The sequence below is a fragment of the Poecilia reticulata genome, chromosome 12 (assembly GCF_904066995.2).
Source record: "Poecilia reticulata chromosome 12, P_reticulata-male-v2, whole genome shotgun sequence".
Classification (NCBI taxonomy): domain Eukaryota; kingdom Metazoa; phylum Chordata; class Actinopteri; order Cyprinodontiformes; family Poeciliidae; genus Poecilia; species Poecilia reticulata.
This window is the reverse complement of record NC_088841.1, coordinates 19,203,313-19,219,756: the sequence shown is the minus strand read 5'-3', so window position 1 is coordinate 19,219,756 and position 16,444 is coordinate 19,203,313. Positions and strand designations below refer to the sequence as shown.

The following is a 16,444-nucleotide window of genomic DNA, read 5'->3' as shown; positions in this document are numbered from 1 at the left end:
TTTGTATGACGGTTTTGTAGTTGTACGGTGGACTGTGTTGTCGACCGTACATTGGTACATTATTTTGAATATCTTGCACATGCTACATTAAATATGCACCAAACTTCAGATTCTTGATTGCCTTCAGACAGAATGAAATAGTGAAACGTGCTTTGGATGAAGTTTATTTCTGTGTTGAATGCCTTTGATTCTACTAGCTGAATGCAACCTTTGGTCTCACTTTCTGCTGCAGGCTGTAACACAAACATTTATTATTAAAAATAATTAGCACACAACAGTATCTCTGGATCTGCAAATCTGCTATTTACCCGGAGCTTGCTGAGGGGTTAGCGACCCCTGTGCCTGCCTTCAGATCAGAAATATTGATGCCACAGTATGCTCTTTCTTTTAAACAGTAATGGATAAGCCTAAGAGAAAGGTCAGCACACAAAGCATGTCAGACTGATTTTTGCCAAATTTTTTGTACTCGTACTTGGAAGAAAATACAGAGCCATACTTGTTCCACACTGGATCTATTTCCAGGACTCTGGGGTCTCCTACCACAACCAGCAGGTTTCTGGCTCGAGTCATTGCCACGTTGAATCTCTGAAGAGATTCAGATTGTAAATACATAAGGGCTAACATATTGACAGCCCAATGACAAAGGTCTTCTAATAAACATATATTTTATCAAAGTAGGATAAACTTAAAAAGAATCTGAATAAATGTGGATTTATTTTATGGTCCTTAAATTTGCTGCAGGGTGAGATTATGTAACTGCGATAAAAAAAAATTCAATTATTTTCAGGCTTTTGCACATCTTTAGATTGAGTGCAAATAAATGCAGTGGGAACTCTGATTGTGTTGGAAATAAATTGCTCACTAGGCTGAAAAGTAAAAATAAATGATAAAACAAGATCTTCTTTTCCAACAAATCTTGTGGAAGATTCAGAAGAAAATCAAATACATTCTATGAAAAGACTTGCACCAAACATCCTTTTCAAAACTAAAGAAAAAAAGTTGCACGTACGAGAAGTATTTTAAAGTTTTTCCAGCCGTTCTGATGGTGTCAAAGAAATTGTAAGATGAGAGAAAAAATATGCCTTTTTAATTTTAGCAGAGTAAAAGTTGTTGATGCTGCTGCATTATTTATACTACCACCTTTCTGGCAGCGAGTGAAAAATGTGTGAAAAGTACAAGGTGGGATATTTCTCACCTTCTCATCCTTTACGAAGCCCAAGCTGAAATGTTGATTAGGTTCAGTCAGGCTGGGATTGCTGCGCACCGTGGACATCAGGATCACATCTGACTCTTTACCCTGAAAGATCTCAACTGTGCCAACCTTCAGAAAAGAAGAAACATATTTAGAGTTTATTTAATGTATTAGCAAAATTGTAGTAATTTTTGAAAAGTGTCATACCAGGACATTCTCCAAGTCTTCTTTGACAAGATCCTTGTCTTTTTGAAAGGTTGCTTTAATCTTCTCCACCTGTCAGAACATGAAAGAGGACAATGAGGGCAAAAAGAATTACAAATTCTGCAAATATGCTTTGGTAATGAAAGTCTTTATTTGACACAAAGAATTTGCAAAGCTTTACCTCAGTTATAGAAGTCATGAAAACATTAATAATGAACATATAGTAAAGCTTAAATACTTACTTGTTTAGCGTATGGAGTAACAATACCAATTTCCTTTGGTCCAATTTTGTCTAGGCCATTTCTACGGCGGTATTTGATAAGGGATTTTAAGTATTCCTTCAGTACATCCACTTCAGCCATGTTGTAAACAGATGGGCTGTTGAGGTCTTGTTCTTTCATGCCTGCAACCCCGTGGAACATTACAGGAAAATCCTGATCCTCAGAGAAACAAGATGAGATTAGAGATGGAGAGAAACTGATGGCAGGATATTTTGTCTTGGCTCTAATTACCTTCCTCGCCAGAAGTTCCCAGTTACTATACAAGCAATCCTCAAGGGAACCACAAAACTGGAGTTCGGAGTCATAGAACAACTCATTGGGTATTTTCAGAATTGCAGGATGAGACCTAAGGAAAAGCAAAGAAGATGTGGAAAGGTTTGGGGAGAATTGAGGAAGGAGGCTTTTTGTTGACAGGATATAGTGACAAAGAAAACAGTGATGGTCGTTTCACCTCTATGCCACTATACTTCTGTAGTTTAGGCCATGTCTTACAATAAACTTTTTTAAGTATATTGGATGTTTCACACTTATAATTTGCACAAACTTTGGAATTATTGCTTACTCAGTCTGGTAACCACTGACCTAAAAGTAATTATAATCTACTTGTTTTTCTGGAACAAGGGAATGTGGCTGGTTCAAAACATATTTTAGACCTGAAATGATTAAAAACAATGTAGACTGTTAAATCGATATTGTATAGTGTAAAAGTAATTTAAGGCTGAGCCTTTTATGTATCCCCAAAAAACTGATACAAGAGGTTTTCTTGAAAATAGTAAAAGTTTGAAATGAATCAGGAATAAACCAGACTCAAATTGGCAAAGAGACACACTAATTTGTGCCACAAAAAAAAAAAAATCTTCACAAAAAGCAAACCTATAGTTCCTCAGCAGTTTAGTCATATAGCGACTGTTGAAGCCGTTGGTCTTGCGTTGTTTGTACAGTCTGATATCTGTCATTAGTCTCTCCAGCATGGACACACCTGAAAACAGTGAACACTATTATCCTATAAAAAAGGCAAAAACTGAGCTTAGAAATTTTAAAGTTTGCAGCATTTATGGCTAAGATAATATGTTCCATTTTCTTAAGGTCATCAGATTATCTAATTAACAAAGCAGCTTATCAAGTTTTTTAATCCAAAAATGGAATTTTGTAGTATTTTAGTATGAAAAGAAAACTATTTTTATCCTTCCAAGTAAGAACTGCATTCAAGGTGAGAGTGTTGCTTAGAAGAAATACAGTACAACTTATTTGTCGTTTCAGTCCTAATTTGTATTTAGTCTTTCATTTACAAAATTTTTACTGGAAAGTTTGAAGTAGTGAAATGTCTGATTCATGTATAAAGCTTTTTTTAAACAAACAAAACTTGCAACAAATACATAAACCCGGTCAAAAAAGATGTACTGTAATTCAAAAACAACCCGGCAGGTTTTGAATCATATTTCGATTATGTATTTAGACCTTTATGTATTGATAACACAGTATGCATGGTGCTCACCCAAGCCGTTTCTCTCTGCTATCTTTGATAAAATAATGGGTCCCAACTGTTTCGGGTCACCTGCCAGAACCACTTGGCCACTACCTGGTTTCAGCAATCCTGTCAGAAATCCATTGAACACACCATAAAATATATACTTAGTATATAGTTGTTTTTTTTAAACAAAGCCATCTTGCTCACCAGCTATTGGAATTAAACACTCTGTTTCTATGGCCTGGCCTGCTTCATCCACAATGATGTAACTGTAATGGTCTGGAGGAATGCCACCTGTCACTAGCCTGTAAAAAAGGAAGTGTATATTTACATTCAGTAGTTAATCATTGCATGGATTGCAGCTTGGATAAACATCATATCTCATTTGTTTCATTGAGGAATTTCTCACAGAAAATGTCAACCCTCTGCAAATGGGTCCAATTTCTTTGGATCAAATAAATTACAAATTCTTATTTGTAATTTATTACAAATAAGAATGTAATAAATTCTGAAGGTTCTTACCTTCAGAATGAACATGGGAAAGATGACAACTTTGAGATCAGCTAGTGATACCACAGATCTGAACATCAACTCAGTAAATCAATCCAGCCTTTCTGACTCTTTCTGAATGTGTGAGAATTTGTGTATAAAATGTGCCATCATCAAAGAAATAAGTTCTCTGAAGCAGAAAGTTGGCAAAAAAAACCCCAAACCAAAACCAAAACAAAAACTGAAATATTTTACTATTTCAGTAAGAAGTAAGGCTCAGCATACGTATGAAGGTTTTTTTGTTTTTAATGTTTGGTATCATATTCCCTAATAAAACTATTTCTTTTACCTGTTGCTTGTTTGCTATCTGGGATTTTTTAAGTCACATCCACAGTGGACAACTGCAGTATGAATTGGCAAATTGTAACAACATTGATGAAGGATTTGAATGTACCATTTGTAGCACAGATAAAATGGATAATGTTAATTTGATGCACTATGAATCTACTGACTTTTCAATTCCTTGCATTATGACAATTTTAATAAAATATTAAATTGGGATTTTCGATCAGCTAGTTCCTGTTTTAAATCACTTTGACTAGTATTTAGGACAAAGAAGCACTCTGATTGTGACATCTCCAGTAGAATATCATACCTTCCAGCAGTTTGAAGGGTGGTGACCATGATCTGGTATGTCATCAGCTGCTTTTTGGTCGGTACCTCAAATGAGTTTGTTGCTAAATTAAAGCTACAGTGCATCTGTAGTTAAAACAGAAAGCACACACAAGGATGTCTAGTATACATTAATATGAATAAGATGGAAGTTAACTTGTACCAAAAATGCTTAATGGCATTTGTCCCTCTAAAATACTCAACATCATTAGTCATGTTGTCTTTTCTCTCTTTCATTTCAATTGTAATAAACAAAATAAAAACAGATGGAATCCAGACCTTCACAAGTTGAGGGATCTTTTCCACTTTGTAGCTTATGGAGTAAAGGCGAAACACTTTGTGGGGTACAATGTTTTCTTCCAGGATCTTCTCACAGAGGTAATCTGTTGCACTGTTGGATGGTGCACAAACCAGGATTTTGGAGTCTTGAGTTGACACAATCTGCTTGATGACTTTAACCAAAGTTACTGTTTTGCCTGACTCATGGATAAGAGAAATGCATATTGTATCACATGCCAATCAGTTTGGTCTCGGCATACAAAAACTCATACCATACCTGTGCCAGGTGGACCAAATATGAGGTAAGGGGCAGGTTTTGCAGAACGGGCCAGAATGTGTCTAATCGCCTTTTGCTGCTCTGGGTTGTCAGTCATTGGTGGACTGGAGATAGAGGAATCATTTGTAGTTACTTTAGTGGCAAAGCTACTTGATTTTCAAGGTAGTGTTGACTTTATTACATACTGACCCAGGGCAGTTTGGGATTGCAGGCACAAGGCATGAATTGTATGCAGAACATAGCCCAACAGGGAAGAGTAAGTCCCTCAGTAAATGCTTGCGCGCTAGTGCTGCTGCTCTGTGTTGCATGCGTAGTGGTATTCTTTGAAGTGAAAACACAATGCTGCACCTCACACCTACGTTGTATTCTTCTGGAAAGCTAAATTTAAATTCAAAGCAACTGAGTTACTACCAAACAAGAACATGACAAAAAAAAGTTTAAATATAGTGTAGCTCGCAAACATGTTCACATCTGTGGAAACTCTCCACTGTTGACATTTTAGAACAACAAACTGTTATTTATTTGATCAGTATTTTATGTGACAAACCAATGAAAAGTACCATAAACTGAAAGGAAAAGGACATTATTGTTTAAAATGTTTTTTTTCATGACTGATTTTTGTGCTTTGCAAAAACATCTCCCCTTCAATCAAACTGCATAGAGTGTCTGCACATCCAAGCCTAAATTTAAAATGTAAACTCACTCAGTTGTTGGAAAATAGTTTAAACTAATTTTATCAACTCGATTCTTCTTTTTCCAGAGGGAGACTAATTTAACAGTCTGAAACTAGACAAGATTATAAAGACAAAAAATGAGGTTACTTTCCAATTACTTTTGTTGCATCCTTACATTTCCTCAAAGTTAATGTAGATTTCCTCCTCATCCACATCATCAACCCATCCTATGTATGTCTTTTCAATCTGCTGGTTCAAAGGAGTCACGAGTGCCTTGCACCCAGTCAGAGAAACATTAGACATGTTTGAGATATCTTCTGCCTGATGCAACATTAGCAAAAAGATTTAAGTTTAATGTTAATGTCACACAAGGTTGTAATTCATTAGACTCTTGTGTCTCAGCTGGATGTGTCACCTTTAAAATCAGTATATGTTTTTCACTTGGATGAGTGACAACAAGTATATCTTCTTGGTTGCATTCCTGAAGAGCGGTAGAAATTGCGTACTCCTCTAGATAAAGGAGCAAGTGAAATCGCCAAGAGTAGTTCCCCCACTTAAGTGGCTTTTTCTCCAAATCTCTGAAAAAAATCCATTGATAAGGTAAAAGTGACAAGTCACATAGCTTTCAGTAACAACAATTAGCAGCAGGCAAAAGTCTCAGTTGTAATAAAAGTCCATAATCAAGTGACCCCCATGTTTAAACATTTGAGAACAACAACAAAAAATAATGTGAGAGATCAAAAATTGAACAGACATATCTACGTCTTTCATGTCTGCAATGTTCTGAGGCAATGGATATTTCCTGAGATACACCTCTGGTCTGAGGAAGACCTCACATCTGCAGAAGTGAAAAACAAGCAAGTTACATTGGGCTACATTGAATAATAGTAACAAACTGCTAAATGTTTCACTACTTACCCTGTCAGAGTTTTCTTCTTTGCAGTCTGAAATTTCTTTTCTGCTTCTGACCTGGCTTGAGAGTCCTCATTCTGAGGTGTTTGACGGATGACCTCCAAGAGGCGCATGATGTCAAATGTTTCTGAATGCTCACAGTCTCTTTTGAACTTAAAGACCAGCAGCTGCTCATATAGGCCAGAGTGGTCGGAGGAGAAATGAATTTTCATTCTGTATGATTCTCCTGGAGCCAAAATGTGAGGAAACATTTTTCATTTCATTAGCTCAGCTTGTCATAAGTTTGAATCCGCCTATTTTGTGATTTCAGAGTTAAAATTATAGTATGTGACTGATGTGGAATGAATGCTTTGTGTCAGAGGTTTACATACCTGGCCTGAGAAGGTGGTCTTTGATAGTCTTGATAATGTCTCCATCCTGACTTTTGACGGTGAAAATGTTTTTCACAAAATCAAAGGTCTTAAAGGTGAAATACACCTGTTTGACTCCAGTGTTTTGTATGCTCAAAGGCACAAATTTCTGTGTCAGAGAGAACATCTCACAAAATAACTTCAATACCATCAATCACAGGAAAGCACATATTGTCAAACTGAAAATTGTATGTATTATGTGTGTATGTATTTATGTAAACAACTGTCAAATTGATAACAACTGCAATAAAAATGATGAATGGCACAATTCCTAAATATCTAAATGTTGAGCTTGTGCATAATTGGCAGATTCAATGGCACTGGTCACAAGTTACATTGAACCACCAAATCTAGATCACTGCACCTTAGCAATTTTAGTTTCAGACAAACAAGAATGGTGTTTTTGGGGAAACGTCTGTGTGTCTGAAAAGCTCATTTTGTTTGTGATTGGCTGATTTAGGCTATTAATATGTTCAATGTAATGCCCACCAAATTGTTGTTTGCTAACCGCAAATAAACTCAAGATGAAAAACTGTTTCATATGACACCGAGCTAATACGGTGCTACGAGTTGCTCACAACAGTGTTGCTCACTGCACTCATTTGCTTTTCCAAATTGATATCTAATTGGAAAAACAAACTGATGAGCATTGATGAATCAATATTTTCACCTACACCAATTGCTGAGCAAAATCTTGGCAAGATTCCTGCACTGTCACCCGAACATCCGGGCAACAGCGACGTCATTTACAATCAGTGCCATATTCATTTTTAATGTTCTTGGGAGGATTAAGCTAGTATTTTAAACATATAAAGTCATATTCAAGAGTTGTTGAAGTTAATCAGCTTGGTCTCACCTCATTTTCTGTCACAGTGACTGTAATTTTCTCCTTCTCTGAATAAGGATTTGAAGTCACTTTAACTTGGCATTTTTGGAAGGTTGGTTCTAACCTGTGCGATGGCAAGGTAAAAAAAAACACCCCCACAAAAAACATATAAAAAACATTTGGTCATTCAACTGCACTACCAAAAAAATTCATAATACCACATTTTTGTGAGTTTGATAATTATTATCACTTTTTTTTTTTTACATGTTAAAAATGCATATTCAGAATTTTGCTTGAGTATTCCTTTTATCTGTGGTGAAACAAGGGTGCTTATGTAGATCAATCTTTGAACATGACAATAATTAATAGATTTTATTTTCCATGCTGAACTTCAAATATTTCTAATGTTTCAACCATTTACCATTTATTCTTCTGAAATAACTTTGCCATCTTTTTACGAAGCATAATGTCTTGTTGGGCTTGTGTTGCCATCTCTTCTTCAGTAAATAAGTGGGTTGGTTTCTGGTCACCTGGTGCTCTCTCTCCTGTTTGTGTATCAGACTTGGGAAAGAAAGGGACATTAAAAATAAAATTGTAAAATGTTTATATCCAGTCTTTTGTTTTAGCTTTATGAGTTAAGGAGGATTTCCAGGCATTTAGAATAGACACATTCAATATGATTATTTCATTAATATAAATTGAAATGTTCCTGGGAAGATTAATGATTTAACACATGAAATCATACTAATTATTGAAGTTACTCAGCTTGGTCTCACCTCATTTTCTGTCACAGAGACATAATTTTTTTCCTCTTCACTAGATGTGGGATTCACCTTGAGCTGATATTTTATGAAGTTTTTTTCATTCCTGTGTAGATAGCAAGGTAAAAAAAAAAAAGACATCTGATCATCATGCTACAACTGCACTGCCAGATATATACAAAATTTTGCTAGCATACTGAGAGTTCATTTTATTTTGCCTCTAGTCTAGAAGAGCCTTTACTACATTATCAATAATAATAAGTGTTAATCTCATAAATCTGTCAGAACATTATAATAAAATAGCCGTCTGACTAATTATCGATTGCATTTGGACATGAATGTTTGAACATGACAATAATTACTAGCTTATTTGCATGCTGAACTTCAAATAATTCTAATGATCCAGCTGTTTACCATTTGTTCTTGTATTTCTGAATTGACATTGCCAACTGTTGACAACGCAACATGCCTTCTTGGGCTTGTGCCAAATTTTCTGCAAATAAGACGGCTGGATCCTGGTCACCCGATGCTCTCTCTCCTGTTTGAGGATCAAAGCTCAGTTGCAGATTCTCAGCTTCATCCATTTCTTTCTGAGTGAACAAGGTAAAGAGTAGATTTAATAAATACTTTTTTTTTGAAAGGCAGTAGTGTTTTTGTGTTTGTGACAATTAATGTATCTGTTTCTGAAGTAAGACAGGAATAGTTCAATAAAATTGTAAGATGTTTTTGTCCAGCTTTTCTTTTTAGCTTTATGAGTTAATAAGGACTTCCAGGTAATCAGAATTGACTGATGCTACATGATTATTTGATCAATTTTGAAATGTTCTTTGAAGGATTAAACTAATGCTTTAAAAATACAAAGTCACAGACATTTAATACAGCACATAGAGCATAGTAACGATAGGTCACCAAGGAGACAGTGACCATGCTGTGTGATTTATTTATTTTTTTTCAAAAACCTTAAAGTTAAAAAAATAAATCATACTTGAAAATTATTAAAGTTACGCAGTTTGGTCTCACCTTGCTTTCTGTCACAGTAACAGAATTTTTGTACTTCTCTTCATAACATCTTAAAGCACTTCTGAGTTTATATTTTTTGAAGGTTTCTTTAACCCTGTGTAGATGGCAAGGTGAAAAAAAGACATATGATCATCGTCCTATAAATGCACTGTCAAAGCTATCCATTATTTTGCTAGCAGATTGAGAATTTGCTACATTTGGTCTCAAATCTGTGGTGAACCATGAGCTAAAAGATTGGATTGAAATATGCAAAGGAATAAAAAAGTACATAATTTAATACATTATAAATAATCACAGCAGTATTAATTCCAGGTACCTGTCAGAACGTTATAATAAAAAGTCTGTCTGACCAATTCTTGATTGACTATGGAGATAAATGCTTGAACATGATGTAGATAGGTGAAAAACAAATAATCAGCAAATAAAAACACTAAGTATAAACATAGGCACCCCGACATTATTTTTCTTTTTCTATCCTTAATTTTTCATTGTAATATGTTATTTAGTATTATTACAGTCATTCAGTGCAATTCCACATATAGTCGCTAGGGGAGCCTGTCGCATTGATGGCATAAAGGAGGGTTGGCACACGGAAGAAGAAAAAACCTTCCTGTTAAATGCTAATAGAAGTTCAAAGTATGTGTCATCTTTTCTATGTCACAGGTCAGTAAAAAAATATTTTGATGCACATATGTTACTTACCTATGTGCTGAAGAGGTTATTGAATCGAGAATCAAAAAGTGAGCCATGTTATGCAGTTTGCGATCAGTATCGTGTCGAAAACGGGACATATTTTTGGAAGCTAAATAATGCTAATGCTAGCGGACTTTGTACATTTGTGTTGAGCTAGCTGACAAACAGCTATATGATTACAGAATTTATTCTGTATTTGTGCACTTTTTGAAAGTGTTCTCCCACAAAGGACAACCTTTTTCTTCTTTTTATTTGTAATTTGGACATTTCTTTGTGGGTTATTGCAAAAGCCAGAGAAACCATATTATCACATTTGATGAGTAAGTAATGGTTGCCTATGTGTAAAGCTTAGTAAAGAGACACAGCATAGCATTACAGTTTTGTAGTTACTTTTTTTAATGTAATAGAAAAAAATACTCATACTTTTAAAGTAATGAATACAGTTAGAAGCTGAAATACTTAAATATTAAAGTATGTTTTATTTGTGCAGAATAAAACTTGCAAAAGCTGTTAAATATAGTTAAAAGCAAAGTCATGTATTTTAAGTTTGACAGTTAAAAATACAGAAGGTCTGAGAAAAAGGGACACTGTTTTTCTCAGACCTTACATAGACATTGCAAAGACATTCATAATGTCTTTATGAAAATTATTTTAAATCATTTGATTAAAAGGATATTATGGCTATTTGTGATGCATACCATCTCAGGGTTTCTACTGCAATTACTCAGTGATACCTGAAGTATTTGGTACCTGAAGTATTGAGTAGCCTATATTCACAGAATATACTCATTACACAGAAGAAGAATAAATCTTCCTGTTAATTGCTAATGGAGTCTCATCTTTTCTCTATCGCAGCATCACATAGGAAAAGGACAACGTAACCACCTTACCCTCAGCCCATCCGTCTAAGCCAGGTAACAATGATGACAATTAGTAGATTTTTTTACATGCTAAACTTCAAATATTTCTAATGGTTCAGCTGCTTACCATTTATTCTTGTATTGCTGAAATGACTCTCCCGTCTGCTGACGAAGCAGGATGTTTTGTTGGGCTTGTGTTGCCATCTTTTCTTCAGTAAAGGAGTGGGTCGGGTTCTGGTCACTTGATGCTTTCTCTAATTTTGGTTGCAGATCCACAGTTTCATCCATTTTTTTCTGATTAAACAGGGTAAAGTTTAGATTAATGAAATACTTTTTTTTTGAAAGCCAGTAAAGTCAGTTTGTCTTTATGATAAAATGCTATATGATAATTTGATTAGTATTGAAGGATTAAACCAATGCTTTAAAAGTACCAAATCAAACTTAAGAGTTGTTAAAGTTACTCAGCTTGGTCTCACCTCATTTTCTTTCACAGCTAGAGAATTTTTCTTTTTCAATGCGCAGTGTCTTGAAGTCATTCTGAGTTTATATTGTTCGAAGGTTTCTTCAACCCTGTGTAGATGGCAACGTGATAAAATACGTGATCATTGTGCTACATCTGCAGTGCCATATCTATGATTTTGGTAGCACATTGGGTATTCATTTTATTTGATCTACAATCTTTGCCGATGGTTCAAAGATTAGATTGAAATATGCATGAATAAAATAAAAGCTAATAATAATATCAGCATTTATTCTGTTAATTTGTCAGAAAATGATAAAAGAAGGTCTCAGTGACTAACTCAGGATTGCCTGTGGAAATAAATGCTTAAACATCACTATAATTAATAGATGTTTTTTCATGATAAACCTTGAATAATTCTAATGTTTCAATTGATTACCGGTTTTTCTTGAGTTTCTGAAATGACTTTGTCCTCTTACGACGAGGCAAAATATTTTTTTTTACTTGTGTTTCCATTTCTACTTTAGTATATAAGAAGGTTGGGTCCTGGCCACCTGATGCTCTGTTTCCTGTTTGTGTATCAGACTTCAGTTGCAGATTCTCAGCTTCATCCATTTTTTTTCTGTTTAAACAAGAAAAAATTTAGATATATTTAATACTTTTAAAAAGCTAGTAGTCCTTTTGTGTGTCTGTGTTGATGTCTCACTTCCTGTATTAAGAAATGGATGTTTAAACCTGAGACCAAACATGATGTAAAAAAAAGTCTAAGGAGAAACTGTTTTATCTAAACTACACTTTACTGATATTGTAGTGTCTGTTCATACAATACTAAAATGTGCCTCCAAAAAAAACAACAACTTTTATTTAGATGGACAGTGGGATGCTATCTATGAAAATAATTTAAAGGAATGCATCTGGAGTCACATTCACACATTTTTTTCTTCTATATATTTTAAAGCTTTTAAGCCTAAATCCCTCGATTTGGGCTTAAATCAGGGGATTTGCATTTTGTAACCAAAATGCAAAGAGATAAAAAAAAAAATTTCTACATAAGAATGAGGCTTCAAGCTCATTTAAACAAGCATAAAATGGCCATTATATTTCTGAATAGGATCTAACATTTTTACATGACCCATACACATGCACATTCTTGTACACTGATATGCTGCTCTTTCAGAAGTTTACTAAATATTTGAAAGTTGCATGTCAATTTTGTTAACCAGATTTAAAACCTATTTACAACACTATGAGTAAGATTAAACATAGATGGCACAACCTCTTGGAAAGATTCACTTACTCTTTTGTTTGTTCAGGTGGAGACCCCAGTTAATGTTGAAGCTGAAGTTAAATTTGTTATTATCTGATTGGAAAACAAGTCATATTTGAAATTTGAAAATATCTTAGCAACAGTCTGGTTATTTGTTTTCATTTATTGTTCCAGAATACTGTTCCAGTCGCAGGTTGATGCTTTTAAAATTAAATTTTTTTTAGTTGTTTTGTAATTGTAATTTAGTTATCCACTTTACTGTTGTATATTAGTGATGTTCTGTGCAATTCTTGCATTGTTTGTCATTTTTAACTGTGTTATTCCCATAGCAACAGTAGTTGCTTACATGGAGAAGTAGGTTTCAAAAGCAGGGAATCTAGAGTGCAAAACTAAATTCTCAATAGTTTGAACAGAATAATTACAGGGAGAAAGCAGGGGAAAAAACTGGAAGGTTTCAATTAGCTTATTTTTTGATTGGAGATTATAGTACATTTTTCTTAATTAAACAAAAAATATATGAATTTAAAAAAAAATCTGCCATTTTAGAAGGTCTGATTTCTCTCTAGATCTCTGAGTATTTTAACACAAATGTTTTAACCTTCAGTATTAAGATGACATCCAAAAGTTCACTTAGGGTGCGTTCACACTGCAGCCCTAAGTGACCCAATTCTGATTTTTTGGCAGTTCCGATTTTTTTGCGGGGCCGTTCACACTGCCAGTAAATGCGACCTGTATGTGTTCTGCAGTGTGAACGGGCAAACGACCTGAAAGTGTCCCGCATGCTCACTAGAGGACGCAATAGCGTCAGCGTTCTCAGTGTTCTGCTAACCGCCATAAAAAGAAGAAGTGCTCAGTGTTTGCGGAAGTAAACATGGAGGCTAATGGTGGAGCTTAGCTTACATATTTGAAGTTGTTGTCCGGCCGGAGAAGCATATTAACAACTTAATCCTCATTATACTCCGTCATGGTTGTTGTTTTTCGTCCCGCTTGCGCGCATCAGGACGCAGAATAGTGAGATTTGTTGAGAATCAGTGACGTTCAGTTCGGATGAATGCGACCTTGATGTTAGGTCGCATTTGAATCGGATGCGTATCGGATATGGGTCACATTCGAAAATCCGACCTGTGCTGTTCAAACTGCCATGAAAAGATCAGATACAGGTTGCATTACGTAAAAAAAAATCGGAATTGGGTCACTTCAGTGTAAACGCACCCTTAGAATCCTCTCATTTAGTGTCAGAAGAACAGATCTATTTAAACCTATTTAAAAAATAAAAGTCCCCAAAACATCTCAAAGGTAAAAATGCCTATAGTCAAAGTTGTATGTGTTGACAAAACAAAATATTTGCAATAGTTATACTCCTAAGTAGAATTTGGTAGTGTATTAATTATCATTATTACAGTTATTGATATAACTGAATTATAAAGATTTGTTATCCTCTATTCCTGTCTTGTGTTTAATTCCAGTGTTGTCAGTGTGCTTCAACTGAAAATGATTTTATGAAAGAATTATTTCATGCAGAAAAAGTAATAAAAAAAAATCTGCAATGTACAGAAGGCCAAAAATAAAAAATCTGTCCATGCTCTTTCTCAGCTGACAAATTGCCATTACTGCCTTTTGTGTCACTGCACATTTGGCAAACCTTTTATCACAGCAGGGTGGAGGCGGGAGGGACACAGGTGCAGCCATTAAAACGAATTTGATGTGTACAAAGTGGCAAGCTCTTGTAATCGCAGCGATTAATAATGCTCGGGCCAGGAAATCGTTGATCAAAGCTGTAAATGTACTCATTTTCCGTAACGGTATCTGATGTGCCTACTGCAGTTTATGTCAAAACAGGTCCTGAGGTTTGCTCTTTTGTTGTTTTTTTTTCAGAGCTGAGGATAAGTTTGTGTGTTTCAGTCTCAAACAATGAACAAGAAAAAAGATATTTCTTTCAAAGCCCAACGGTGAAGCTTTTTTACCAGGATGAAACAAAGAATCTTGAATTTGTTTTGTTTCTTGTTACTGTGTAACATATCTTAATAAATTTTTAGTATTTAATTGTATAGACAATGTTTATAGACATCTTTGTGTATAATATGCTCAAGTGATTAAAGAACCGTATTATTAGCCTCAAAGAATGCTACACTGCAACTTTTATTTTTTCATCTTTGCTTTTTTTCAACCTGCAACTGCACCAGGAATGAGTTCAGCTGAACGTTATCTCATTTTTTTTGTAGTACAATAAATCCGTGGTTTCTCCAACTTTTTGGAACCCAGAAGTTGGAGCAACAGAAGCTGGTGACTAAATTTACTTTACAAAAAGTCCCACCTTTAACCGTTTCTGTCATTTAGTTAAATTTTTGAAGAGGACCCTAAACCCTTAAAATGGTTGCCTTTTTAAATATCGTAACACTTTGTCAGCATTTGTGAGACAGATGTAGAAAAGACTGAAAGCAATGCTCTTCAGTCTCTTTTGTCAGAAAAAGCAATAAAACACACAGAAACGCAGATTATCGTATTTTCACAAACACACTCACACACGCGCGCGCACACACACACACACACAAGTCTTTACTGTCAGTATTTAGAATTTTATTAGCATTAGGTATGCATCATGTAAGTACATGTTTTGACCACTAGAGGTAGCTTGAACATTACTAAATCACGTCTTTGTCCCTGCAGCTTAGTTTTAATGAATGTTGTTCCAATTTTCAACCAGTTGTAGTATTCAACAATTTCTAAGCAGTTTATTCAAATGTGACTAGACGTTTTTAGTGGCATATTCTCACACTAAACTACTGAAAAAAAAATATCTTTAATTTTGAACTTGTACATGGATTTGACTTAAAAACAAATTTTTCACTAAAATGTTTATTGGCAACTTAATAATTTCTACCAAATTGCAATGCATGTTTAATTTTTTTTAAAGTTGTTGATCAACTTGAGGCTTTCGTTTATCAACATATGTGACCCAGAGGCCTATTTCAAATAAAATCTTTTCAAAATATTACATAATAGAGAGAGTGCAATTGAATTGAGGCAGATGCACCCATATATGCAGACTGAACAATAATGAAAAAAATATTTGAAATAACTGGGACTGTGAGGAACTAGGCTGGACATTGTTGTTGGCGAAGTGTGACCTCTTTAGGTCAGTAAGTCTTCCTTGCAAATACTAAATGATATTTATATGAGTAGTGGTTGTTTGAAAGGCAGTTTGCAAAATTGTACCAGAAATTGTTCTGCAACTGTGTGCTTTGGTTAGATTAGTTAGACATTGAGCTGGTCAGGATCAAACACTTCTGGTTGGTTTAGTGTCAAAGACTAAATATGTGGTAAAACACCTCATGCTCACCTTAAGTACAATAAGAACATGTTTCACTTTAAAAGTTCCTGCTTAAAGTTAATACAGTCAAGAGTTCCTTGAACTCGCAGGACATTTAAACAGAAATATGGTGGCCACTGACCAAAAAATTATAATTGTACATTTTAACAGATAAAAATAATTCAAATTTGGTCCAAATTAATAAGATTTAAAGTAAACACAAACAAAAACAACCTTTTTCCATGGATATCTCATTTCCAACACCTGAATCCTTTAGAAAGTCTGTGGGTTGAGCTGAAGTGCATGAGAGGATAATGAATGATCTAGAGAGATTGTGCAAAGAGGAATGATCAAAGACCCATCTTTGTTTTGAAATACTATAGGAAAAG

At 34.8% G+C, this 16,444-nt stretch overlaps 1 protein-coding gene and 1 long non-coding RNA gene across 4 annotated transcripts in view; one reads left to right on the top strand and one right to left on the bottom strand.

Moving 5' to 3' along the window:
• Positions 1 to 148: 148 nt before the first annotated feature.
• On the bottom strand, positions 149 to 12,800 carry LOC103473577 (putative helicase mov-10-B.1). Its single transcript, XM_008423912.3, has 28 exons — positions 12,776 to 12,800; positions 11,918 to 12,100; positions 11,495 to 11,588; positions 11,146 to 11,312; positions 9,466 to 9,559; positions 8,860 to 9,035; positions 8,461 to 8,551; positions 8,106 to 8,245; positions 7,715 to 7,808; positions 6,820 to 6,967; positions 6,455 to 6,674; positions 6,291 to 6,374; positions 5,952 to 6,114; positions 5,712 to 5,857; positions 5,052 to 5,240; positions 4,863 to 4,966; positions 4,586 to 4,782; positions 4,290 to 4,393; positions 3,353 to 3,450; positions 3,173 to 3,271; positions 2,551 to 2,656; positions 1,909 to 2,023; positions 1,639 to 1,836; positions 1,400 to 1,468; positions 1,196 to 1,321; positions 497 to 585; positions 309 to 407; positions 149 to 233 (listed from the first exon to the last, which is right to left on the bottom strand). The coding sequence occupies exons 2-28, from the start codon at positions 12,091 to 12,093 to the stop codon at positions 194 to 196; spliced, it is 3,426 nt and encodes a 1,141-aa protein (XP_008422134.2). The 5' UTR covers positions 12,094 to 12,100; positions 12,776 to 12,800; the 3' UTR covers positions 149 to 193.
• Positions 10,038 to 16,444, top strand: part of LOC103473576 (uncharacterized) — a 60,834-nt gene continuing 54,427 nt past the window's right edge. For 2 of the 3 annotated variants that reach the window (XR_014090175.1, XR_014090176.1), the window contains exons 1-2: positions 10,038 to 10,128; positions 11,014 to 11,072. This is a non-coding gene — a long non-coding RNA (uncharacterized LOC103473576). Of the gene's footprint in view, positions 10,129 to 11,013; positions 11,073 to 14,620; positions 15,274 to 16,444 lie in introns of those variants that run through there. The other variant, XR_535045.2, reaches the window with a different exon arrangement.